At 55.2% G+C, this 24,765-nt stretch overlaps 10 protein-coding genes across 10 annotated transcripts; 5 read left to right on the top strand and 5 right to left on the bottom strand.

Moving 5' to 3' along the window:
- Nucleotides 1–347: 347 nt before the first annotated feature.
- On the top strand, nucleotides 348–1,964 carry BKCO1_6300017 (uncharacterized protein; the record flags this gene model as incomplete). Its single annotated transcript, XM_020278112.1, has 3 exons — nucleotides 348–1,135; nucleotides 1,191–1,878; nucleotides 1,941–1,964. The coding sequence occupies 3 exons, from the start codon at nucleotides 348–350 to the stop codon at nucleotides 1,962–1,964; spliced, it is 1,500 nt and encodes a 499-aa protein (XP_020126546.1).
- Nucleotides 1,965–2,138: 174 nt separating this feature from the next.
- BKCO1_6300016 (heterokaryon incompatibility protein) lies at nucleotides 2,139–4,076 on the bottom strand (the record flags this gene model as incomplete). The annotated part of the gene is made up of 1 exon (XM_020278111.1): nucleotides 2,139–4,076. The coding sequence occupies one exon, from the start codon at nucleotides 4,074–4,076 to the stop codon at nucleotides 2,139–2,141; it is 1,938 nt and encodes a 645-aa protein (XP_020126547.1).
- Nucleotides 4,077–5,321: 1,245 nt separating this feature from the next.
- BKCO1_6300015 (methyltransferase) lies at nucleotides 5,322–6,490 on the top strand (the record flags this gene model as incomplete). The annotated part of the gene is made up of 4 exons (XM_020278110.1): nucleotides 5,322–5,360; nucleotides 5,423–5,624; nucleotides 5,681–6,084; nucleotides 6,152–6,490. 4 exons carry the CDS (start codon nucleotides 5,322–5,324, stop codon nucleotides 6,488–6,490), a joined length of 984 nt encoding a protein of 327 aa, XP_020126548.1.
- A 1,163-nt stretch (nucleotides 6,491–7,653) lies between these two features.
- BKCO1_6300014 (efflux pump antibiotic resistance protein) lies at nucleotides 7,654–9,509 on the top strand (the record flags this gene model as incomplete). The annotated part of the gene is made up of 5 exons (XM_020278109.1): nucleotides 7,654–7,881; nucleotides 7,938–8,041; nucleotides 8,108–8,455; nucleotides 8,516–8,656; nucleotides 8,714–9,509. 5 exons carry the CDS (start codon nucleotides 7,654–7,656, stop codon nucleotides 9,507–9,509), a joined length of 1,617 nt encoding a protein of 538 aa, XP_020126549.1.
- Nucleotides 9,510–9,603: 94 nt separating this feature from the next.
- BKCO1_6300013 (calcium-independent phospholipase a2-gamma) lies at nucleotides 9,604–11,345 on the bottom strand (the record flags this gene model as incomplete). Its single annotated transcript, XM_020278108.1, has 5 exons — nucleotides 9,604–9,732; nucleotides 9,847–10,546; nucleotides 10,635–10,844; nucleotides 10,899–11,211; nucleotides 11,270–11,345. The coding sequence occupies 5 exons, from the start codon at nucleotides 11,343–11,345 to the stop codon at nucleotides 9,604–9,606; spliced, it is 1,428 nt and encodes a 475-aa protein (XP_020126542.1).
- A 2,018-nt stretch (nucleotides 11,346–13,363) lies between these two features.
- On the bottom strand, nucleotides 13,364–15,930 carry BKCO1_6300012 (fungal specific transcription factor domain containing protein; the record flags this gene model as incomplete). The annotated part of the gene is made up of 8 exons (XM_020278107.1): nucleotides 13,364–13,543; nucleotides 13,603–14,050; nucleotides 14,129–14,598; nucleotides 14,656–14,685; nucleotides 14,737–14,922; nucleotides 14,985–15,265; nucleotides 15,314–15,459; nucleotides 15,725–15,930. 8 exons carry the CDS (start codon nucleotides 15,928–15,930, stop codon nucleotides 13,364–13,366), a joined length of 1,947 nt encoding a protein of 648 aa, XP_020126543.1.
- Nucleotides 15,931–16,882: 952 nt separating this feature from the next.
- BKCO1_6300011 (uncharacterized protein) lies at nucleotides 16,883–17,281 on the bottom strand (the record flags this gene model as incomplete). The annotated part of the gene is made up of 1 exon (XM_020278106.1): nucleotides 16,883–17,281. The coding sequence occupies one exon, from the start codon at nucleotides 17,279–17,281 to the stop codon at nucleotides 16,883–16,885; it is 399 nt and encodes a 132-aa protein (XP_020126544.1).
- A 1,096-nt stretch (nucleotides 17,282–18,377) lies between these two features.
- BKCO1_6300010 (uncharacterized protein) lies at nucleotides 18,378–19,568 on the top strand (the record flags this gene model as incomplete). The annotated part of the gene is made up of 5 exons (XM_020278105.1): nucleotides 18,378–18,632; nucleotides 18,814–18,852; nucleotides 18,913–19,238; nucleotides 19,313–19,349; nucleotides 19,404–19,568. 5 exons carry the CDS (start codon nucleotides 18,378–18,380, stop codon nucleotides 19,566–19,568), a joined length of 822 nt encoding a protein of 273 aa, XP_020126545.1.
- Nucleotides 19,569–20,209: 641 nt separating this feature from the next.
- Nucleotides 20,210–21,943, top strand: BKCO1_630009 (glycoside hydrolase family 79 protein; the record flags this gene model as incomplete). The annotated part of the gene is made up of 3 exons (XM_020278159.1): nucleotides 20,210–20,985; nucleotides 21,043–21,134; nucleotides 21,192–21,943. 3 exons carry the CDS (start codon nucleotides 20,210–20,212, stop codon nucleotides 21,941–21,943), a joined length of 1,620 nt encoding a protein of 539 aa, XP_020126516.1.
- An 821-nt stretch (nucleotides 21,944–22,764) lies between these two features.
- Nucleotides 22,765–24,311, bottom strand: BKCO1_630008 (fungal fucose-specific lectin; the record flags this gene model as incomplete). Its single annotated transcript, XM_020278158.1, has 3 exons — nucleotides 22,765–23,132; nucleotides 23,186–23,615; nucleotides 23,667–24,311. 3 exons carry the CDS (start codon nucleotides 24,309–24,311, stop codon nucleotides 22,765–22,767), a joined length of 1,443 nt encoding a protein of 480 aa, XP_020126517.1.
- Between the last annotated feature and the right edge of the window lie 454 nt (nucleotides 24,312–24,765).

Raw genomic sequence — 24,765 nt, 5'->3', positions numbered from 1 at the left:
GAAACTGCAGTAAAGCTGACCGCTTGGCGCTTTTCGCACATCTGGCCATCAATGTTCTGAGTACATTGATGTTAGCAGCCAATAACTATACTATGTAGGTACTTGCTGCTCCGACGCGGGAAGAGGTCTAGAGAGCTCACGAGACTGGAACCTCGGTTCAAATTGGCGCTCAATCCATTAGAAACCTTCGATACGTTAGCAAACGACGTGCATTGTTGTGGATTATCTTGGGTCTCTCTTCCATCCCTCTACACCTACTGTAAGCTTTTTGGATCTCCTGATGTGGAGTGGTTGAGCTAATAAACTCAAGTTACAATGCCGTGGTCTTTACTTCAAGAGGGGCAAATATGTATTTGGTCACGACCGTGTCCCCCGTCTTTTTCACCGGAGCAATGCAGATCAATGTCACAAAGGCGCCATTCACTCTGACGACTCGGATTGAGAACATGACTACCGTCAGAGCCTCGTCTCAGGAATGGCTGTCTGATCAAGAGCTACAAGCGATAAGCTCACTCAATAGGAGCCAGCCCGAAATGTTGCCAATCCGCCAATGTGTCGAGGCGTACAGCAAGCCATTCCAAAACACATACCGCAACTTGTTTGTAGTTCTCGATACAGCTGAGAGCAACACTGTTCTATCGACACGAACATCATCGCCCCGGGACATTCAGCCTTATTCTTGGATCTGCGATGGGACGAGAGCCAACTCTACAGGATTTTGCAGCAACCAAAATCTTCAAGAATCTGCCGTCAGTTGGTCGCTGGACGGGGACAGGGTCAAGTATTGTTTGTGTGAACGCGCTGCCGGCCTATGTGAGCTCAACTTCCATCACACGCTGCTCATCATCGTCATCTCAGCAAATGCCGCAAAACTCGTTGCGATGCTTGTGTTGCTCAACTTCTTCGACGAGTCGGCGCTTATTACTCTGGGCGACGCCATTGCATCGTTCATGGATGAGCCGGATCCAACAACGAGAGGAATGTGCCTTGCCGACCACAAAGTCTTTTGTTCCAAAAGAAACACGGATGGAGCATCTACTTGGACATGTCAGAAGAGGCGGTATACCCCAAATGGATACCCAGTCCGGTGGTTCAGAACAGTGTCATTTGGGCAATGGGTCAGGACGTTTAGCATGTAAGAAAGAACAGAATCCACACCCTTTGGAGCTCAAGCTAAGAAAAGCTCACAGAATGATCTGCGTCTTGTTGGCCACAATAGTGCTTTGCGTTACTGCCACGAGGCACGTCGCAAAGGTCAATCCGGACCAGGATATGTCCCTGAAAGGGTTATTCTCCATGGGGTTTGGTGCCCTGAGGATCAGTTCAACTCTCACGAACATATCAAGTCGGATTGAAGTCCTGGTTATCGTTGCCAACATACCGCAGTTGGTGCTTTCTTTCGCCTACGTGCTCGTGAACAGAGTCCTGTCCGGTATGGCTTCCTCGCGCGAGTGGGCATCCTTCGCGCATAAGCGAGCCGGGTTACGCGTCACCCGAGCATTGGGTGAGCAGAGAAGCACCTATTATCTCCAGCTGCCTTACAGCCTCGCGGTTCCACAGATTGCCACGAGCATTGCGGTTCACTACATCGTGTCCCAAAGTGTCTTCGCATCCAGAGTGCAGATATACGACTACCTCGCCCAGGGCCAGCAATTTGACGAGTATAGGGCTCTGGGGTTTTCTGCAATTGCCATAATTGCCGGGATTGTGTTGTGGTTCTTCATAATGGCGGCGTTGTTGGGCCTGGGACTCGTGAAGAACAGACCGGGCATGCCTCCCGTCGGTTTCTGGAGCGCAGCCATATCCGCGGCTTGCCATCCACCTCGGTTTCCGCAGAACACGTCCCTGAAGAAAGTCATGTGGGGAGAGATAAAGCCGGTATCGTTGGGAGAGGCATCTACGAGTTCCTTGACTGAGACAGGACACTGTTCTTTTGCTAGTACGGAAGTCATGACGCCACATGAAGGGAGAATGTATAAATAGATTAGAGATATCTAATAACAGAGTGTATAATTCACACATGCACACCTTCTTAGCTTCATCTTGACCGTCGCCGTGCATAACCCAATATGAAATTAGCAATCATGAAAAATGCCAACACCCACCGCTACTGTCTCACACAGACAAATCAGGACAGATCAGCCAATCACGTAAGTCTCGTCCTCTCCAAGTCGGGAATCGTCCGATTGATGTTGCTGCATGAGATGAGGAGCATACGCAACACCCATGAGCTCAACAACGGCACCTCCAGGGCTGACATTGTCGCTCTCGCTGCACCCCGGCCAACGCAAAATATGCAAAGGGTGCCCACCGTAGAGGACGCAGAGCCTATCTCCGGGCTTGCATCCTGGAGTAGCGATTCCAATGCGTCCACCTTTCGTACTGAAGAAAGTATGACCAGCTATGGTTTTGAAGTGGCTGATGCATTGACCTGCAAGAGTGCGCCTGGGAAATTCAAGGCCGTCGTACTGGACAGGTGGATTTTCGCTCCTCAAAACGGACATTGTGTCAATATATGCCGTCTCTGTTTGTTGAACGAGGCGAGATTCCATGAAGAAAGCCATAAGGTGGTCCCAAGGGATACTTGATGCGCCTTCATCATTAGCTCCGCGGAGGACGCGGCGTGCCAATGCCAGACTTCTTGACTCCCAGCTCATGGCAGCCACGAAAGAAGAATTCTCGGCTCTGTAGGTCGCCCAGGCTGAGTTCAATCTGAAATCGGTCTCACCGAGGAGCCGCGCGTCTTCTACCACTTCCGAGATTGTGTCCACGCAAAAGCCGCGAATGTGCAGGAAGTTGTCCGTTTCTGGAGTGGAAACGTACCGCTTACTATGCTTTTGAACTGCATACACCCTTTCGTAACACTTCTTATAGTCGTCCTCTTCTTCGCAGAGGAGCAGATTGCGGAACTGGCCGGAGTGGCTGGCCGGATAGTTCCAGTAGTCCGTGATGAGCATATGGCAAGCTGACTGTCCCGAGAAGTCTGGAACCCATGACGGCAGAGAAACGTTTCTCTGTCCGACCGAGGGAGGCACACACAGCAGGCATAGCGGCCCTGCTTTTGCAAGGATGATCCTTGCGAAATGAACGAAGGTCTTCCAAAAGTCGGTTCGAGCCTCGAGGCTGTAGTCGACCTTTGGAGCCAATTCACTCTGCACGCCTTCCTCGAACAGCCCAGTCACAGCCCAGACTCGATCCACTTTCTCCAACACACGTCTAGTACGCAGCTTCTCCAGGAGCGCTGGGACGTCAATGGCTTCCACGGGTTTCGCATCCGTGATCGCAATATCTCGGTACCGTTGGATCGTGCGTAGCTCCTCCCATGCAACATGCTCGTCTTCCAGAGACCCCGAGACCTCAGTTGGAGGAATGAACGGCGTCGTCCCGAAATGGCCGTTGATGACGAAGTCGATGAATTCTTCCAGGTCGACGTAAGACGACCCGCAAAAGACGATGCCCTTTCGTGCGAGAATGACCTCCTGGAACGTCCACAGGCGCCGGAACCAGACATTCCGAACCAGCTGGTGGCATCCCGTCCAGAACGGATCATGCGGCCCCGGCCACTTTTCCGCCTTCCAGGAACGAGGGTCAGTTCCCGCGGATATCCAGTCTCGGGCAATCTTGGACACCCGCGGAAAGTCGGCCAGGAAGGCGTCAGTACCGGGCGTCGAGGGTCCCATCCAGATGATGACTTGGGTCGCTCGTGAATAGATGTCGCGCATGAAGGGGATCTGGATAGCCTTCTCGTCCAGATTCTTCTGATTGATGCAGATGGCGTCGATCCACAGCGGGCGGTGCGGAACCGGCCTGTGGTGGTGCAGGTGCGCAAGCATCTCGTGTGCAGTCGGCGTCACGAGAAAGGGTTTACTGTTGCATGTTGCGGCGACTGTGGGAGGAGCTGTGCCCCATACGTACGAGATTGCATCGAACTCCAGATCCTCGGTGACCTTGTGCGGTTTGGTTGAGAGTTCCAAGCCGGATTCCGTCGGAACGATGGTGAGGAGGCGGATCTCTCCGCTACCCAGATCTTGGCCGTGGTAGGGTGAGTCTTCGGGAGCTGTCGCAGATGAAGACATGGCCAGTGGCTTGTAAGCCTTGTTTGCGTAACGGTGAAGAGATGGCAAGGTGAAGTTTTACGCAACGATAACCCGATGCAGATCAGGCTAAATATCTCGTTTGGTAGCCAGGCTGCAAGGAATTCCATGAATAGCGGGGCTTCACCTATGACTCGATGCTCTCTGTAAGACAGTTGAGTGCAGGGTCACGTACTAACATGTCTATCCAATCACACGCACCACTGCAGTCGTTATCAAAACGGGCCACACTACCCCTGTAAGAATACATCAGCGGCGCCGCCACCAAGCTGACAACCCCGCTCTGCTCATCAAAAGCCACCTGGGGCTTTGTCCAAAGGAAGAGCGCGGTTGGTGGCAAAAATTCGAGCGAAGACGGAAACTCTGTGATCGAGAAAGAAAGCCCCAGAGGGCCATGAAAGCACGTCCGAGAGTATCGCGACCACATCGATGCTGTGTCGCGTATTGCGGCGGACCGAAAAGCGGCGAGGGAGGCTGAGTGGACGGATGAGCCATGTGGAAGGATGGCATTGGGATATTCTTGTCAAATACTGCCCGATTATTGGCGGGTGGGCCGGGATGCACAGTTTGGTGTTCAGTCGCCTGTAGTTGTCCCGTAGAAATGTTAGGTTTGGTTATGGTATTGAATATTACGAACCCTTCAGATGCTATCAGCAGAACGAGGCACTATATATACTGATCTGGTGAGGTAAAATGTGGACGGAGGTGAGAATTCCACTGTTCTCGTGGTGTGTAGTTTAGTGTAGTGATTTCCACGGTCCGAAGTTCGTGTCATGAAAAGCACTAGAGGCGCGGCGGGCGGCACGGGATGCGGCGGGACGGTGGCGTATGAAACGGCGCGGGCCGTTACTCTGGTCCCGCCCGAGGCCGCCCCTTTTAAAAGCAACTCCAAATCCAGCCTCGGCTTCTTTCCATCAAGTCGTTTCCCAATGGAGAGATGGCGACGACCAGGGCTGGGTGCAGGAGCTTGAGAACAATGACAGTGGCGGACATAAGAGAGCACCGAGTTCCGTCTTTTTGGGTCAGAGGTTGGTTCGAGAGCCGCAAAGTGCCGTGTTTCATCGGGTCCTGAAGATTGGCTGGCTGATCGGCCGAGTTGCTGTTCCGGCCTGAGCACCGATCGGCCTGACTCGTGGCCAAGTGGGGTTGGCCACGCATGCGGGCCCTTGAAGAAGAGCCGGTGCCGCTGCTGCGGATGGACATCTGTGTACACAGCAGCTCTGCAACATGGCGCTCGCGGCAGAAAATGCCTTCCTCGAAGTCGACGTACGTAGTAAGCCGTTGGTTCCACCCGCCCGCAACCGGTTCCGTCTTACGCCACTCAACAGGACGGCTTCAACGACGCCGACTCCACCTTCTCCAGTCAGTCGAGCACGTCGACGTCGGTCACGTCCAGCGTCTTGAACTACAAGTATGAGAACGGCCGGCGCTACCACGCCTTCCGCGAGGGCGCCTACTTCGCCCCCAACGACGACAAGGAGCAGGACCGCATGGACCTCTTCCACCACATCTCGGCCCTGATCCTCGGCGGTGCGTAATCAACCCGGTCGGCTCACGTGGGGAGGAGGAAGCTCACAGCCAGGCAGGCAAGCTCTTCTGCGCCCCCGTCACCGCCCCCAAGAAGGTGCTCGACTTCGGCACCGGCACCGGCATCTGGGCCATGGACCTGGCCGACCAGTTCCCCGCCTGCGAGGTCGTCGGCTCCGACCTCAGCCCCATCCAGCCGTCGTGGGTCCCGCCCAACTGCCGCTTCCTCGTCGACGACGTCGAGGCCGACTGGGCCGACGGCGAGACGTACGACTTCGTCCACGGCCGCACCATGGCCGGCTCCGTCCAGGACTGGCCCCGCCTTTTCGCCCAGGCTTTCCGCAGCATCAATCCCGGCGGCTGGATCGAGCTGCAGGAGTTTGAGATCCAGTACGGCTGCGACGACGAGTCGTATCCTGCCAAGGCGCCGACGGTGGCGCTTTACATCGAGAAGCTGAACGAGGTGAGAGATGCATGACCTTCACCTGGAATCAGGATGCCCGGTGCCGTGTGCTGACTGTCGTGCAAAGGCGGCCGAGTCGTTTGGGAAACCCATGGATGTGGCGCGGGATATGAAGCAGTGGATGATCGATGCCGGATTCACCAACGTGCAGGATGACGTATACAAAGTCCCGATGGCTCCCTGGGCAAAGGACAGGAAGCTCAAGGAGATCGGCAAGTATGCGCTGATTCACGTGCTCGAGGCCATTGAGGCGTACAGCTTGGCGCTCTTCACCAGGGTGCTGAAGTACACGCCTGAGGAAGTCCAGGTGATGATGGGCAAGATCAGGAAGGAGTTCAAGGATCCCGAGGTCCACGTCTACTGGATCTACCACGTCACCTACGGCCAAAAGCCCGAGTCCTCGTGATGGGTGGGACCTGCGCCAACTTGGCTATCGAATTCAGTTCAGATTCCGACTTCATTCCCCGTGTCACTGGTGCATGCATACCTTTGCCCGATTGCCAATCGAGATTGACTGTGGCTGGTCGGGGGTGCAAGTGGTGTTTCGCTCTTAGAAAAGCAAAAAGTAGATGATGATGGCGGGGCCCAGCAGCTTTTAGCCCGGTGACGCCAACGCTGTGGTCAAGCTGACGTCAGCGCGGGAGATGATCGCTACATTGTTATGGCAGCCACGGACTAGGCCTGAACCGGTTACTACAGAACATTTCTGCTGCTATATCCTTGCGTTGTCGTCTCAGAAGATGGAAGATGCATTATTATTGCAAAGGCAGTGGACGATGAGCGCAGACGCGTGTTCGCGGGCACCGGCTCACGATGCTGACTTGCAGTCGGGGCTTGGAAAGAAGTCCGGTTGGTGGTAGATGCAAGCTTTGCAGACGCCTGAAAAGCACGAGTGAGGCGAGGACAGCAGGCTGCAAGATTTATAATCCAGAACGCCCCGCTTTTCGTCAGGCAAGCCGTAGCGCGGCACGAGTGCATCTGCCACAGCTTGATAAACGCCCCGCCAAAGAAACCTCTGGGGATAGTCCGGACAGTCTCGATATTATTGCACGGTGCCTCTAGTAGGGTCGAATGGGCCCAACGCAGAAGCGGAGGATGGAGCTGAACTGTACCACTGATGGTCGTACCACCAACAAGCCTGTACAACACACCATGCTGATCACGTTAATCAGGGGCGAGTACAGATATCTCGGTGCTCGGTGCGGAGGATTAACAATTAACACGGTAGAGGCGGCGGCAAACCTTGCCCAATCCGGTAGACTTACGCGCAGCCGCACCCACCACTTCCCGTTTAGGTAGCACCCTCAACCATTCAAACGGGACTGAACACGCCAGTAAGCAGGCCAATGTGGGGTAACTCCAACCGCTATTCGCCAACCCGCGTGTAGAAGGGCTGATCGCTCTCGCTTGATCGGCTGCTCGCTTGTTTAACCTTACCAGACAGTTCACGTCCGCGTCATTATTAGGAGAGAGGGCTACTATAAATCACTGCTCTTGTAAACCCATGCTCAAATAATCTCCCCAGCTTTGTTTTTTGGTCCTCTACCAACCTCGTACGCGGTTTCGACAATGAGCCAACCTCCAGCTGCGAACATGGCTCCGGTCATGGCGCACACCAAAGAAGAAGTGGAGACCCTTCGTATCGAACCGGTCGGTACCGCCCTTGAAGAACTCGACCGGGTGGTCACAGCAGCGACCAACTACTCCTTACGAGCACCGCACGACGCTCCTGTCAACTTGACCAAGACCAAACAAATGGCCATTACCGCACTCATTGTGACGGGTAATCTGATACAGGTACGATTCCCTCAGTCAGAACTCACAGATTGAGCCGCAGGAATAACGCTCTGCAGTTCGTCACCATGTTCTCGACCATGGCGGCAGCCTTCAAATACAGCGAAGTGCTTGGGCACCCCGCTGCACCAGGACAGTCCAATTGGATGGCAGCAGCATACCCGTACGTCCGATGCGTCGTCCACCATCTGCCCTGGCCGCCGACTGCCTGCTCACCACTTCTTTCCAGGCTCACGCAGAGTTCTTTCGTCCTGGTCAGCGGACGGCTTGGTGCAGTCTTCGGTCACAAACTGATGCTGTTGCTCGGAGTCGCAATCATCGCCGTCTTCTCCCTCGTCAACGCCTTCTGCCCCACATACGAGTCCTTTATCGCCGTTCGTGCTCTGACCGGCATAGGCGGCGGCATCCTGATGCCCAACGCCGTCGCGCTGCTCACCATCATGGTGCCACCGGGCAAAGTCCGCAACATCACCCTCGCCACATTCGCAGCCTCTCCACCGGTTGGCGCCATGATCGGAGCGCTCCTCGCTGGAGCCTTCCTGGAGAAGTCGGAATGGAAATACTTCTTCGTACTCGTGTGAGTTGTGCAAGACCGAGGCTGGGACGAAGCACCTGGTTGGTTGACATCCTCTCCCAGCGCCATCATCGGAGCCGTCGTATTCGCGGGACTGTGCCTCGTCCTCCCCACCGAAGACATCGTCGACAAGGGCGGAAAAGTAGACTGGGTAGGCATCGCGCTCGGCGTCAGCGGTCTCGCACTATTCAACTTCTCCTGGAAGTAAGTCGCCTTCTTCTGCCCTTGCCGCCGCCTCAACCCTTACTCACACCACCCCAGCCAAGCACCATCAGTCGGATGGCAAACCCCGTACGTCATCGCCACCCTGATCCTCTCCATCCTCTCCATCCTCGGCTTCCTCCTCTGGGAAGCCAAGTTCGCCGGCGCCTCGCCCATCATGCCGCTCTCCGTCTTCGCCGCGCCCACCTTCACCGCCCTCATCCTCGTCGTGCTCCTCACCTACATGGCCTTCGGCATGAGCATGTGGTACATGGTGGCGTGGCAGGAGGTGACGCGCGGGTGGTCGGCGCTGCACCTCGCCGTCGGCTGGATCCCCTTCGCCGCGGGCGCGTCCGTGGCCGTCGCCGCCGCCGCCTGGCTGATCCCCCGCGTCGGCGCGCGCTGGGTCCTCGCCGTCGGCATCGTCTCGTGCCTCGCCTCGTCGCTGCTGCTCGCCACTCAGCCCGCCCAGCAGTCGTACTGGAAGCAGACTTTTCCCGCCATCGTGCTCGGCAGCCTGTGTCCGGACTTCACCTACGTCGCCGCCCAGATCATCGCGAGCAACAGCGTCGGGAGGCGCAATCAGGGCGTCGCCGGCAGCCTGGTCGGCACCCTCAACTTGTACGGCGTTAGTTTGGGGTTGGGGTTTTCCGGGACCATCGAGGTCCAGGTCTTGAAGAACGGCGCGAGCGAGGTGCAGGGGTATCGTGCGGCCCTGTACTTTGGCGCGGCGCTGGCGGTTGCTGCGTTGATCATGGACTTTGCGTTTGTGAGGGTGCCCAAGAATGATGGGGAGGGCTGGAAGGGAGAAGACAAGGAGGTTTCGGACGGTACGGCCACTCCTGGCGAGGCTTGAGGTGCTCAGAATGGAATAAACGTGTGAACACGTTCAGCGCGGTAGGCTTCGGCACGTTTCGTTAAGATATATGTGAACCATGAAATTCCGAACTCTAATATGGCCCTCCTTCAAGAACAGGATCTTCAAATAAGCATTCCTGTTCTATAAGAACAAAAATCTGCTCTTTCCTCATTCCATCAACGACTGTGCTGTGATTCTGCTTCAAGTGGTCTTTCATCTTCTGGAACGTTGGTTCAGTTGCTGCCCTGCAAAAGCCGCAACGAATCGTTCTACAGGTTGTAAACCGCGTCCACAACCATGCATCACTAGCAATCCTTGCCCGCCGTAGTTTTACAAGGCAATCAGCGCATTCCTGTATTTTACGGTTGGTTTCTGGGTTACTGAGCTCAGTGGCGATGCTCTTCTCGATCTTGGACTGCGTGTCTTCCTTCCACTCATCAAGCTCCAAAGCCCCCACATCTTCATTTCCGTTCAGTCGGTAGTATGGACGGCGTTGTTTTGACATTTCAAATTCCACGTCTTCATGTATCTTCTCCGTCTCAGTCAACTCATATTTGGCACGGCTCAGCCTGTTTCTGGCTTTGCCAATGGGCTGTATGAATGGCCTCATTGATGCTCGCGCCATGGATCCGAATACTCCCCTCACTTTTCTCTTCTTGCGGCTTCCCGAGTCCCTGTGCTTGTGGGTGTTGCAATCCTCCTCATCGGCCTTTTCTTTCCCGGTACCAATACTCAGGAGGAGCGCGATCGGGAACGGGTCGCGGTCGCTGACCGTCTTCCAAAGTTCTTTGATGGCCAGACTCGCTGGATTATTGAAACCTGCAGCGCCGTCGCTGTATTTACGGCCGTCGATCTTCATCTCCTTGAAATATCCTGGTGCTGCAGATGTCGCCCGAGCAACCTTCCATATTGGAAAATCGTCTGCCGGTCCGGAATTGTCGCGGCCTCCTTTCAAATAGCTCGTGTTGTATGTTCTGAAGCGGTAAGGACGCTCAACCGTACCATCTGCAGATATTTCTTTCGCGATAACAACTCTGCAGTTCCAATCAGCGGGGCTTCCCAGTCCTTGAAGAGTATAGTTACGTTTTGCATATGTCCGGCGGAGACGGATAGTGTTCATACCGACGCTCTGTATGTCTTCCGGGCCGCCGCGGTGACTTCTCCGCAACCAGGGTTTGGATGGCCTCTTCAAGGTGCTTTGGGTTGTACCTGTCTCTGAAGCCCATCATCTTTGCCCGGGGTTTGCTGAAGATCTTCTTCACCAATGCAGGGTAGTGACTGATGCACTCGTCTATGCTCATTCGTAACCTTCCAAGCATGATTGCATTGAGGCTGTGGCAAGCAGTTAGCAAGCGAAACCCAACAAGCCGGTCTGAATTGCCCTACCCCCCAGTGCTTGTACCAAACATGTAGTCGAAGTAATGACAGGGCAAAAATCCTTGAAGATGTTGCTCACCACTCTCGCCCCTCTCCAACGACCGTCGTCGGGGCGGCGGTTCGAGTGTCGACACTCTTCGCCATACCGGCCGATCATCTGGTTGTGGCAGGCCTGGACTGCCGTTGAGGGTGTTTTGTGGTTGGAATATTGGTTGGAAGCTAGAGTCCTGGTAATCGGAATAGTCTTGTTCGTTTCTCTCGATGGCTCTCATGAGCCCCCTCAAAAGCAGGAGGCTTGCGTAGCCTCTGATACCGCCGCCATCTAATCAGTAGTAAGTCATTGCGGTCGGATAGGCATAGTTCGGCAGTGTTGACCTTACCGAAGGTGAGTACGGCATATTCTGCCCAGGGTTTGCTGTTTCCAGGAGCGACAATATTGGAACCGGTTGCTTCCATTGGAAAACTGCGTATTGCAGAAAATTGCAACGAGGCTGACGAAGATCCCGGGCGTCTCGGGGCGGAAATGCTGATCAGAAGTCAGCTGTTTCGAGAAAATGCTTTGAGATGGACAAGACATTTGATGGCTGGTGAAAGGGTATTTTAATCTGCTCTCTTGAGTCCCTCTGCGGCTGTAGGACAGCCTCAAAAAGTATTGCATGATGGAGATTGCATCCAGCGCAAATGTGGCGGCTTAGTGATTGCACGCCATTGTTGATTATCGCAAGACTGCTACAGGGATCGGAAAGTGGGGTCATCCAGCGTTACTTATCGCTTCGCAGCCTTGCCACAACATATTCGAATTCGGACCCGCACGTCTCCGCCTAAATATCGAGCATAATAGAGATTATGCTAGAAGCATGACTCCATCTGTCTCGTTGAATAAGAGCTGACCACAAGTTCAGCTTCTAGAAAAGCGTGGCGAGTGTTTTGAGTTCTACCCGTTAAGCCTCGCCGAAACAAAAGCGTTCGAGCTATGCATTCAGCCTCTGTAGCACAACATTATCGATTTTTCTACAGGGCCAATGGGCCTCCTCCCTCCTCGGATGTGGCAGATGACCTCAGCCTAGTCCGTAAATCTGTTACCACGCGCCCTGTTGGTTGTCATATCCTACGCCACCCACTCAGCTATTGCGCAAGCCTGCTTGGAAGTAAGCCTCAGCTGAGTCCTTTTGCGGGGCTGAGTTCATGGGTGGTGCCCGTGTGGTGGCATTGTCGGGAGCCTACGGACAGAATTTTCCCATGTGACGGCTCAAAGACGCCCAACTACGCACAACATCCCGCGTGGGTTTGAGGCTGCGGATCCAGATGTCATCTTCTGCTTTCATGTAAAAACTGCGCATTCCCCGAAGCTCATCATCATCACACCCTCATGACCATGCAAAACTGTCCAAAAAATCAGCAACCTTTTGGCTTTGCGCTTGAAGACATTTCCGATGTTGAAAAGCTTCGTTCGATATGTAATTACTTGTTACGTGAGCTATCAGACTCACAGCAGCGGGCACATCTCCAAAGACGTCCTTCATCTTTGGTTGAAGGCGAAGACTGGATCCTGGCGCAATGCGATTTCCCAGACGACAACGCTGAGCCCGGACTATTTGGCGCGAAAACGTGCAAAGTCCTGACTTACGACCAACATGACTTCTACAAGAGGCCCCTGAGCATCCGGAAGCTCAGCGATTTAAAGGGTAAGTCGTTGAGAAGCTACGCTGCAGGCAACAAGAAACTAAACCAAGATCATCAGGCCGCCCTGCGGTGTTCTATCCACTACCGAATCGCTGGAAAAACGAGGTTGACGTTTACGTTGACAAGAACCTCACTCAGGCTGGCATGCCGTGCAGGGCACGAGTGGTGACTAGCCGGCGCAAACCCAAGGATTTTGACTTATTGGCTACGATCAGAGTGAAGAAAGTCAACAGGCTCAGAGTCGTCTTTGGCCAGGTACATTGGTTGTGTGTCTTGTTACCAGAAAGCTCTGGTGGAGGCGAAAAGGCTTTTTGAAATTTTGACTCTAGCGGTTTGAGTGGGCAAATGTCTGTTCCGAACAATTTTTGATGGCATAGGTATGGCGTTATTGGATTCCGTTCAAACTTCCATCTACTCAACCAGTCACCACATGACACAATTTGTTCAAATCACCGTGTGCCTCTACTGAGTGGGCTTGGTCACAAGGTAGACTTGGAAAAAGTTATCAAATGGCTGAAGATCAAAGCCGCAATCTGTCCTGGAACATTTCCAGTAGCAGATTATTCGGGCCGCAATGCACACGCCCGGGTCGACGATAGGCTGAAGGTTCTCGTTTGTGGAAGCCACTCATGCTAGTGCGAATCAAAAAAAGACATGTGTTGCCACTCCTGCAGCTCCAAGTGGGGTCCATTGCAGAGTTGTGAAACGCATTCTGCTGACGCAGACTACAGCCAGTCCACTTCCATTCCTTCCCAGACATCCAGATAGAGGCGGACAGCCTCATTTTCGAACTATACCGCCAACGACCAGATATCCGAAAGATCAATGTCAAACAGATCCATGATGTCGACACCGAGCCCGGACTCCATTGGTTCGGATACCATATTGTCTCCGAACGAGAACACCAGGGGGTCAGTATACTCCAAACCAGGAACATTCGGGACTGGGTATCCATCTCCCGTATTTTGATTCTGTGGAGAGGAATATTAGAGCGTTTACCATATCTTGCCATCGTTGGACGGACGCTCACCTGCTGGGACGCTTCAATTCCCTTGGATCCCGGGAGCTGCTCAGCAGCCACCATCGCACCAGTCATCTTCCACAGGACCTCGCCCGCTGACCCGGGCGGGGTCGGAATCGCCGTCGGGGCCGCGCGTGCTGTGATCGAGGCACTCGCCGCCATGGCCGGATTTGCCGTCGCCCCAGCTCCACTCATGGGCGTGGGTTGCACCGCCATGCCCTTTATCTTCTGATACTGCTGCAACCGAAAGTCTTGCACGTACTGGCGAGCGATGTGCGCGAACTCGGCGACCAAGGAAGCCGGCAGCGTGCCACGGCTGACGCACTCCAGGTGGCTGAAGTGGCCACCCGCGATGTCCAGCAGGGCCAGGTTGTTGTTCGTCTCCGGGTGGACGGGGTTGTGCACGACGAAGTCGAAGAGAATGAACAGGGCGGACAGCGGCATGAAGACCAGGACCCTTGCATCCCATCAGCACCAACCACCACCATGCAAGAAACGGACAAAACGAAAACAAAAACCAGAAGAAGCCACTCACCACACATGACTAAACGCCTCCACCTCCACATACCGACACAGCTCCAACACCCGCCTCGCCGCCCCCATCAGCTCCCGCTTCGCCGCCTGATGCTTCGCGCACTCCTCCTCCGTCGTCCGCGCCACGTGCAGCGTCGCCCGCGCCAGCGCCAACACCACGCTCAAATACAAATACCGCACGAACACGGCCACCGTCGTCGCCGGCGGCCCCGCTCCGCCGCCGCCAAACGCCCGCACCCGAAACGCACCGCCGCCGTCCTCTCCCGGCCGGAAGGGCTCGGGCATCGAGAGCCGCCAGGATTCCAGCTCGGCGCGCAGCTCGCCGATGATGCGGTAGTAGGTCGATGCTGACTTGCCGCTCGCGTTGATGGCGAAGAGGCTGCCGTAGATGCGCGATACGAGGCGGCCGTGTCGGCTGAAGGCTGTGAGCCAGTCGAAGTTTTGGAACGCGGGTTCAGGGTGGCTGGGTGGCTGTGTTGGGGGAGAGGGTGAGTGAGTGAGTCAGAGTGGAGAGGGAGGGTTACATACGGCGAATCCGATGTCGTGGTCGCTGAGCAGCTGGGCGCTGGTGAGTATCGAGGCGAGTGGGTCGTGGGAGGAACGGCTTACTGATGTCTTGCCCGTGTAGAAGCACGTTGTTTTCTCCATGCAGTACAGAACCCAGAAGGTGCGTTGGGTCGATGCGGCGCTCGAGCCGGTGGTGCGGTTGTAGCCGAGGGATTGGGCCATGCGGGCGGCTTGGGAGACGGTGATGGATTCGAGCTGGATGCAGGATATGTTGCGGGCAAAGACTGCCTGTGGGAATGCTTAGGGTGTCTACCACAATAGAGAGAGAGAGAATTGTGAACGTGACTCACCATTGCGGTCAACGCTTGCACGGTGGTGAGATTGGCCTTGAAGATGAGCAGGTCCGGGCAGAGCGAGAAGGTGACTTCGAAATACCTCCAAGCCTGGCCTTTGCCGGGCACAAAGCTACCACCGTCGTGGTACTGCGAGCCGATGGCAAGCACAGCATGATAGAGAGCCGACCAGCTCTTATCGGTGGCTAGCTCGTGCGTAAGTTGTGGGCTGAAGACACGGTCCTCGAAGGTCTTGCGGTCAAGAAAAGGGTAAAGTGGATGGACTTGCTCAAAGTAGGCTACGTGGTTTTAGCAGTGTCTGCAGTATTTATAGGCGAGGCACTGACACTGGATGTACTTGATGGCATAGGCGCCCACGTCGGGTGAGGTTGGTGTGTGGGCTTCTCGAACCGTGGAGCGGGAGGGCACTTTATCCACGCTTTTCATGCGCGCGCTGAGAGTCGATTCAATCGCCTCAACCAGCATGTCTAATCTATGATGACCGAGGCGAGATGATAGCGAGGCCAGGCGTCTTGTTGAGAGAAAGGCCAGGCTGAGGTTTGTGCCGCCAGAAAGGTCGGGCAAAGTCAACGCAGTGGGTTCCGAGTAACATGCCGACAAGGTCCGAGTCCGGCAGTTGCAATCAGCAGAGATGACGTACGCTCAATAAGGGTTGGCCTACCTGGGATTGAGCATGTGTTTGATCGCGAGGACGTCGGACAGATGCCATGGGATCCTCGAGTAGTCCATCGACGTACAGCCTTGGGATCTGGGTCTGGTCTGTAAACTTGGCCGTCTCAGGGTCGGACAGTCGCGGTCCGCCGAGGTTGAAGTCCGGGAGTTCGTCGCCGCAGCCGTGGTGAGAGTGAGTAGCGGCATCGTTTCCTTCAGAAAGTGGGACGGTAGTTGGCGATGGCGTCATTCCTGGCGTAGTGTCAAGGGAAGATGCCGAGTGGTAGACCATGTGCAGCGGGCGGCTAAGAGCTGCTGTTGCGGAAGCTGGCGAGCATTCGGATGAGCTCCCGTCTCCCGTGCGGGTGATGGACGTCTGCCCGCACGCTTACCTCGCTGAATCTCTTCCTCTTTTTCGAGCCGAGTCTTCCTTCGCGGCCTCTTTCTCTGGCTCCAGCGGCAGTCGAGGGCGCCCATTCTCTTTCGAAGACAGCGTCAGCGGGAGAGACGACCGACGCACACAGGGACATACCCTGCACGGATTGCATCTCCCAGACCCTTCTTCCACTGCTTTGAGGCGGCAACGTCAATGCTTTCTCGGGGTTCAAGCGCCATCACGAAGCAAGACGAACCGGAACATCGGACTTTGCGGGCTCGGCAACCGTCGCAAGCTTTCGCAAGACGGCCTCGGAGTGTTGAAGGCGGCTGCGGCATAGTAGTCTAGATCTATTGGGGACAAGTTGCGGCGGGTTCGGAGTTGAAAGGGGTTTGGCCGTGGACGAGGACTCTGTGGTTTGCTTTTTACCTGCCCTCCATTGCCGAAGCCCGGCACGCTAGGCCGCTTTGGTCCGCTTCGGCGCCGACGACCCTCCTCCGGGAACTTGTTAGCTATCAATCACGCCACGGCCTTGTACCTTCCAACTTTTTCAACGTCTTCTCCTGCAGAACTGGTCATGAGCCTGTTTCATCTCCAGCATCTGTCCCGGTAATCTAAATCTTGCAGCCATCGTCTCACCCGTTTCTGCGCACTCATGACGTTCTCAAACCTTGCAATATTATATACCTTGCATCTTCAGCGATCGACTTCAACAGAGAAAAACAAAGTTGTTCCACTAACGATTCGTATGTCATTAATATCCATGCCGCGATAAAGCAATCATCTAAATAGCTTCCACCACCGCCGCTGCCACCCATTGTATGTACCAGCCACGTGCAAGGCAGCACTAGTCTAGGCCCTGCCCGACTTAGTTGCAGTTGATGACCTGGGTGCCCTGGGTGCACTTCTTCAGCGCCTTCGAGACCTTGTAGGGTGTGCAAAAATCGTCCGTGTAGAAAGTCATGTGGGCGACGTTGTCGCTACCACGAGTGCATCCCCAGTCGACGATGAGGCCGCACTGCCCGCGCAAGTTGTCGAGGCAGCCGCCGCCACACTGCTTGTTGTACTTGTCGTCGTTGTCCAGGTAGACGCTCCAAACGAACTGGTAGTCGTCGGCAGGAGCAGTCATGCCCAAGCAGGAGTTGGACCGGCGGACGACATCGACCTCGGTTGCGTTGTTGTTGTTGTTGTTGTTGTTGTTGTAAATCGGACTGGCAGTGGCGCCGAGAGCTGCAAGCAGAGCGGTGGTGATGGTGAAAGCGTGCATGGCTGCGGTTGACTACAAAGTTGTGAGTTTTGCTCGTAGCGAAGCTGTCAGGAATGCTCACGTTGTTTGGAGATTCAATGGAATCGAGGGATGGAGTCGAGTGAGGAATCTTGTGATGGAATTGGGTGATGCAGGCGGGTGCTGTGTTGTTGGAGATTGAATGGGGATTGCGTGATGGAGTTGAGTGTTGTATTGTTCGAAGGCCAGAAAGCACGACAACCCGTCTTCCTTTATCTGATACCCACTGCCAGAGAATATTGATTTTTTTCTCAAATGGTGCATCCGCCCATCCAGACCCTCACCCGTTGCTGGCTGAGAGGCTGACCCTCTTACTGCGAATGTCAGCATGGATCCTGTTGAGCCTGCCGGCAATGGGAACGGTGTTGTGTCGATCAAACCTAATGGGTACTGTATGGGAGGATGATCATGGGGGAGGTACACTGGTTGGCCCGAATTGCTGTCGCGAGCTGACGTCGATCTGCGTAACGCATCCACAAATGCTTCTTTTTTGAGCCGCACAAATAAAACCCCTGTGCACGAGCCCGCTGCCAACACAGCTTGGCTAAAGCTTGTGATCACGGTGGTTCGGGAACTCAGCTTATGGCAGCGGGGCACTGCTAACCAACTACGGGAAATTACAAGCACCGCTTCGGCCATCTTCTGCTCCGTCACCCCCACTTAGCGCTGCTGGTGTCGTCAATCCTGTTGCAGATCAAAGCCGAAAGCAAGACCAGTCATGATTTAAGAAGACTATTGCACCACGTCTGCGTCGTCATGGTGTAAATAACTGTAGGAATGTTGTGCCTCTGAAGCATCCCACTCACATCAACCACCCGCTGGTGTCATTTTAACCGAAGCCGGACATCCACAGGCCGCTGAAAACATCTTTTCCAGCTAACATCCAGAGCGTCGAAGACATGACATCCTTGGTGGAGGTGAGTCTAGCCATGTTCCAATGAGTCCATAGATCAGACAAATAGGCAGGGACGCTAGCGATGTGGCCGCCGCCTTGTGCATGCTCCACACATGGTGGTCCTTTGGTGCCGTCCCAGAAGCAGAGTATAACCCTCCACCTTGACAGGCCATTCCTCCCCCAATGGCCTGGTTACTTCGCTGGGATTCACTTCATTGTACATGCAACCTGCGCCGCCAGTACGGCCGCCACCCGCCGCCTCAACCCAACGCCGACGACTACGAACACCCCGAAGCACAGCGGCTGCATGACCAACCCCACGACGACTGCGAAGGTCGTCATTTACCAGATTCTGCTGCGGAGGCATTGCCAGGCGTGGATGTGGGTGGTAACGCCGAAGATGATGGCGTAGGCGAGGGCAGCCCCACGGTTGGGGCTGTACTTGTAGAACGGGTGGTCGACGGACATGACGGGCAGATGGGGAAAAAGAAGGAGTAGCGAAACGCTGTCCCGTAGAGAAAGTGGTTGCGGAAGACGATTGAAAAAAAAGAGCTCCAAGGCAGGAGTTGTTCAAATTCATCGATGCAGTGCACTTGAGTACTCTTTAACACGGTTTAAGCTTGCCTGCGCCTTCACGAATTGGCTCATTGTTCAATTGGTATGATGGTACAACTGCAGATACGTGTATAATCCGGACTCAGTCTGGCATGTGGCGCAGTGGGAAGTGTTCTTGGAACTTTTCTTTGAGGGTCGCGGGAGTTATGCTGGCAGCGGCGTAGAGGGCCAGCCACAGAAGCTGGAAAAGAAGATAGGCGAGCAGAAAGAAGCGTCCAGGAAGTCCCAAGAAGCAACAAATAAGAAGAAGAAAGATGTGGAAGTGAAGGATGATGCGGATGATCAGAAGAAAGAGAGGAATGGGATGAGTAATGAAGAAGAACATGAACAGGACGGGGGCAGAGTCTGGGAAGGCCGAAGCGAGACGAGTGCGGAGAAGGATTTTGGTAAGCCGACATACGTGAATGATGCGGCGAACGGGCTGATAGGGTGGGATGTGCGGACATTCGACTTCTTAGGGGGCTGTGCATTTGCCTACCTGGGTACTTACTGATCGATAGTAGTGGTGGGTGGAGGGGCGAGACTTACAATCCGGTACATGTATGTTTTTGATCTACAGGAGTCTACTTCGCGGCTGCTGTGGGATTGATGCAGGGTAACCAGGTGGCGGCGAAAGTGGAAAATGATCAAGAGAATCTCATACCGTCGGAAGGCTCTGCAGAAGGTATGTTTGCATCGAGTGAAGGTTCAATAGGGGTAGCCAACAGGCCAGGCACTCTCTGGGCCACTTTTGGAGCCAACAGTCTGTCGAATTTTTGACGAATGGTTATCCTCAGGCGTTCCATGGATCCATTGGTGCATGGGACGCAGCATGTCTCGAGGTACCCAACACTTTTCTCACGCCGTGGGGTCCAAAAGTGAAGCGAGCCGGTGAACACAGGCAGGGGTGCGCACAACCAGCAGGGCCGAACGCACATGACCATGCCACCTCCCGCTGCGCATAGGAGCGGTAAGGCTGGAAGAAGTCGGCTCTCCGCTCTTATAAGCTTTCATTGGCGCGGTAGTGGTGAGACTAGGCGGCGGCGAAAAGGCTTTAAATCTCACGCCAATATGGCTGATGGGATCGGCAGACGGTAGTGAGATTACGTCACGGGGCTGAAAGTGCGCATGGGGCAGTGCACCAACTACAGTAAGACTGGGACGGAAGTAGAGCTTAAAGGGGGCGAGCTTCTCTACCAATTTGCCTACATAGCACCGGGTGGTAGCATAAATGTATCCATCAGTGCCGATCCTTGTGCGCAGCGGTGAGCCTAAAGCGGGGCGGGCAAAGGATCAGTGGCGCAGCATCGAAACACTGCCATCTCGCTTGTAGGTAAATTTGGAAAAGTCGATGAGATACATATAGTAGGTAGTTGCTCCCGACACCGAGTGTTTGGTAAACAAGCCAACACCATCGTGCCATGAAGCCCACCACCGACCTTGCCATCCTCTGCGCCGCCGCCGTGACTGCCACGGCAGCGCCAGCGCCCAATTCATCGTCCGACAGTGCCTCGACGATCCAGTGGAGCCTCAATCCCTCGGCCAGCGATGCCACCGCCGTCGACAAAGGCTACATCGGCTTCGGCATCGAAATGACATCCTTCCCCGACTACGCCGGGGTCGGCTCCACCCCCAATCGCCTCTCTACCTACCTGTTCTCACAAATATCGACGCGCACGGGGGGCGCGCCGCTGCATATCCGAGTGGGCGGGACGTCCATGGACAACACGGTATGGAGGCCGGCGCTCACCTCCCTCGCCGTCAACACGACGAGCAACGCACAATGCGCGCTGCACGCCGACGTCGACATCGGGAAGCCGTGGCTGGACGGCTTCGCGAACCTGGCCGGGGCCGACGGGCTGGCGCCGCGGTGGACGGTGCAGATCCCGTTGGCGCGGAAGAACGTGTCCAACGGGGTGGCCTTCGCCGAGGCGTGCATCGACGCGCTCGGGGGGACGACGGACACGTTGGACGGCTTCGAGATCGGCAACGAGCCCAACTTCTACCCGACCATAGGGTGCGGGAGCCGCACCGACAGGAACAGCTCGTGGGGGCCGCAGGACTACGCGAGGGAGTGGACGGCGTACGCGGCGGATCTGACGAGCAGGGTGGGGCCGTTGAAGCAGAGTGGGGTGAAGGATTGGTTCCAGACGCTGACGCTGGCCTCGGGGGTCAAGAACAAGACGCTGTGGGGGCTGTGAGTACATACCCGGCGTCGGCTCATCTCGTGGCGGTGCTGATCGTTTGTGTGCAGATCCGGGCTCTGGGATAAGCTCAACGACGGCGGATACGTCAAGACGGTTTCGCAGCACTACTACCAAACAACCGCCAGCGGCACCCTCAAAGGTCCGTAGCCCATAATGCTGTGCTCCCCAACTGACCGACTGACACCCCCGCGCACAGACGATCTCCTCAACCACGCCGGCACCGTCTCGGAAATACAGTCCAAGTTCGGCGACAACATCGCCTTCGCCGCCAAACACAACGTCCCCTTCATCCTCGGCGAAGTGGGTTCCGCCATCGTCGTCGACAGCAGCGCCGGCGTCAACCAGGCCCTCTACGACACCCTCGGCGCCTCCCTCTGGACGCTGGACTTCCTGCTGCACGGCATGACGCTGGGCATCGAGCGCGTCTCGATGCAGCTCGGCACCAACTTCCGCATGTCGGCCTGGCAGCCCATCTCCACCACCGGCCACCCCAAGGCCGTGCACGGCAACTACTACGGGCTCGTCGCGGGTGCCGAGTTCGTCGGCGGGGACGGCGATCTGGCGGTGCGGGCGCTGGAGCTGGACGGCCATCCGAACGTCGTGGGCTACGCCGGGTACCACGGCGGGAAGCTGTCCAAGGTGGCGGTGCTGAATCTGAATGTGTGGAATAACGGCACGGGGGCCGCCCGGGGCGAGAAGGAAGTCGCGTTGACCGGGCTCGGGGATGATGTGACGAGCGTGCGCGTGTCGAGGCTGACGGCGCCCGGCGGCGCGGCGGCGAATAGCAGCATCACTTGGGCGGGTAAAAGGTGGACGGCCGAGAACAACGGCACCGAGTACACGGATGGTGAGACGCCCGTAACGATTAACGTTGAGGGCGGTGCGCCGAAGAGGAGCGTGGTGGTCAAGGCGTCGGAGGCGGTCGTGGTCGAGCTCCTGAGGGGATGAGCTTGGTTGGCATTCCGTTTTAATGAGATTTTTGAGCAACAGAGTCATGTAATTAGAGGCTCATCGACTGGCCGATGAATAATATGGAAACAAAGCAATAATGAATAGAGCACACCTCCTTCCCCGCGGCTCCGGTGGGACTTCAGCCCAGCGTACCCACCCAATCTGAAAATTGACCAATCTCAGCAAGCCTTGCAATTCAAGCGCGGATATTTTTCTATTTACCTAATTCGCGTATATAATTGATAAATTAATTCGCATCCCCCGAAATGCTAATTAATTTAATTTATTTAACGGCGAAACATACCGCAAGGGCGATAGGGAGTATTATTAGGCTACGGAGAACGTAATTCCGGTAAGAATATACGTTAAACTAGTTATCTCTAAAATACGTGTAGTGGTTAGAATATCGTAAATAATTTTGTATAGTGTTAAGTATTATTATTATTCCGCCCGGAGCTAAACCTATTTAGGAAGTCACGCCCGTGCACGGCGGCGGCGGCGGCGGCGGCGGCGGTAGCAGGTTTAACACCATACTAAGAATCGTAATACTAGTAGACGGCGGCGGCGGTGGCAGCAGGTTTAACGCTATACCAAGAATCGTGATACTAGTAGACGGCGGTAGCGGCGGCGGTGGCAGTAGGTTTAATCCCATGCCAAGAATCGTGACCCAATTTACTAGTTGAAACTGGTATTAAATAGTTTAAACCGACCCCGTGCGCAATCAATTCAAATCGTCACTATTTTACCTATAATCTGCTACTTTAGATGGGTTGAATTGATTGAATTGATTGGTGGGTACGCTGCTTCAGCCCGTACGTCTACTCGGCGACGGTCGTGTTTACCGCACCTGTCAAGGTGTAAGTACCGTTCCCCATGTCCCACACCCACTCAATCAACTGCGGTCTTCCGCCGTCAGACAGCACAGTGCCGTACACTTGCCCTGCCTGACTCGCAGCGATTCCAGAGCTGTTCAGAACCTTTTCAAAGCCAGACTCCAACAATGAAGAATTCCAGGTAGAAGAGCTAGACGAGTACGAAGAAAGCGTCACGCCTCCACTCGCCTCGCCGGGATGCGTGTTGAAGACCTGCATGGTATAGTTGGACTTGGAGTCGCTGCCGTTGACAAATGTGCCAGCTGTGAAGGCGGCGATGGCGGAATTGGCCGAGAGGCTGACGTCCAAGGTCTCTGCAATACTGTAAGCTTTTGTACCCACAGCGCCACGTGAGCAGATATCCTACCACCCTCCCACCTGTCCTGTGGCCCATTGTAGAGCAGTTTCGCCAGCTTCTTGGCGTTGGTGGTCATGAACATGGCGATGAATTTTCCATTTCCGGTGGTGCCGTTGTACAGAGGCTTCAATGCCAGCCGTGTGCCGTCTGCAGGCTTGGGTAGTCCTGATGGCAAAGTAGTCTGAGTCCAGGCTGTTTGGCCACTGTCGTCGGCCTTCGGACTTGTCCACTGCAGGCTCCCATCGTAATAGACGATGGAAATTGCAGCGTAGCATGTCTCACACTCCTTCGAGTATGAAGTGAGCGAACTGACGTCTCCACTGTACTTTTCTGCGTCGAAGCCGTTGTTGTCATCCCAACTCGCTGCATAAGGAGTATCGGCTGCCTTTCCGCGAATCGTCTTGTCTGCGCCATAGTAGAAGACGTGATGTCTATGCACCTTTATCGAAGGTCAGCGAATAACAAAATAAGCCAGCAAAGCATCACGCACGTTGTCACTCTTCCGTTGGATGTCAACAGCTATGGGCGTGTTTTTCAACACGTCACTTCTATCCAGCACGACGGGATAAGCAGCCCAGACATCACTAGACGAGTTCCAAACAGACAGGTAAATCTGCTTTGATTCCAGCTGGTAGTAAACGCAGTGGAAGTCGACGCCGTCTGTGGTGAAGTTTGCGGCCGCGAGATTCGAGGTTGAGAGAAGACTCATGTCGCCATCTGCCGAGTCGTCGCCGGAATTGGAATTGGATCGCGAAGCCCCGACTCCAGCACCGACGGCAATGGCAACGATTGCCGCCACTGAAACAGCAACGAGGATCCAACGAGTGCGCTTTTTCAGTCCGCAGATGCGACGTGGCGGCGGCCTTCGTTGGTCCTCGATGATGATGGCTTCTGGCAAAGTGTCCGTGTCGATGACCTGCGGTGCACTCTCATCCGCAACCTTTGGGATGGGCAAACTTCCGTCCATTACGAGTTGCGGCGCATTCGCATCCTTGTCTGACGCCGCCACCCATACTTCGGAGAGGAGATTGCTGCTGCTGTGTTGGAGTTGAGCCTGACGTTCATTGTCACGTTGAGCGGTGACGTCGACCTCAAGCGTGCCATGAGGCGGGGGTGTTCCCGGGGGCGAGTGCATGGCGGGTTGGCACGCTGGTGTAGCCCTGCATTTGCTCGGATCGTCAAGAATGACGGGCAGTGAGGATTATTATGTATCTCAGCGGTGAAAAGGACAGAGGCGGCACCCCGCTCCTCTTGAAAACTCGAAAAGCCAGCATTGGCCGCGCGGAAGCGCCGAGGCACAAGCTCCTCCAACGTCGATGAACTTAATCCTCAGTGGATGCTTTGCTTTCTCTGCGAAACGAAGGATTCGCCAGCTGAATGCGGGCTGACGCGGCGATCTTGCCCTTTTTCCTCTTCGCCCGTGTGTGTACGTAGTAACCGCATCCCTGTTCACCCAGGTGTGGGGGCCAATCTTTTCAAGGACTGAGGAGATCAGAGTTCACGGCACTGGAGAAGCAAATCCTACAATATCTAGCTTTTACCCAAACCAATGATTGTCTCAACCCGGCCTTGACCAATGAAGATTCACG

This window comes from Diplodia corticola (assembly GCF_001883845.1).
Source record: "Diplodia corticola strain CBS 112549 chromosome Unknown scaffold63, whole genome shotgun sequence".
Taxonomy (NCBI): Eukaryota; Fungi; Ascomycota; class Dothideomycetes; order Botryosphaeriales; family Botryosphaeriaceae; genus Diplodia; species Diplodia corticola.
This window is presented reverse-complemented; position numbering and strand designations above follow the sequence as displayed.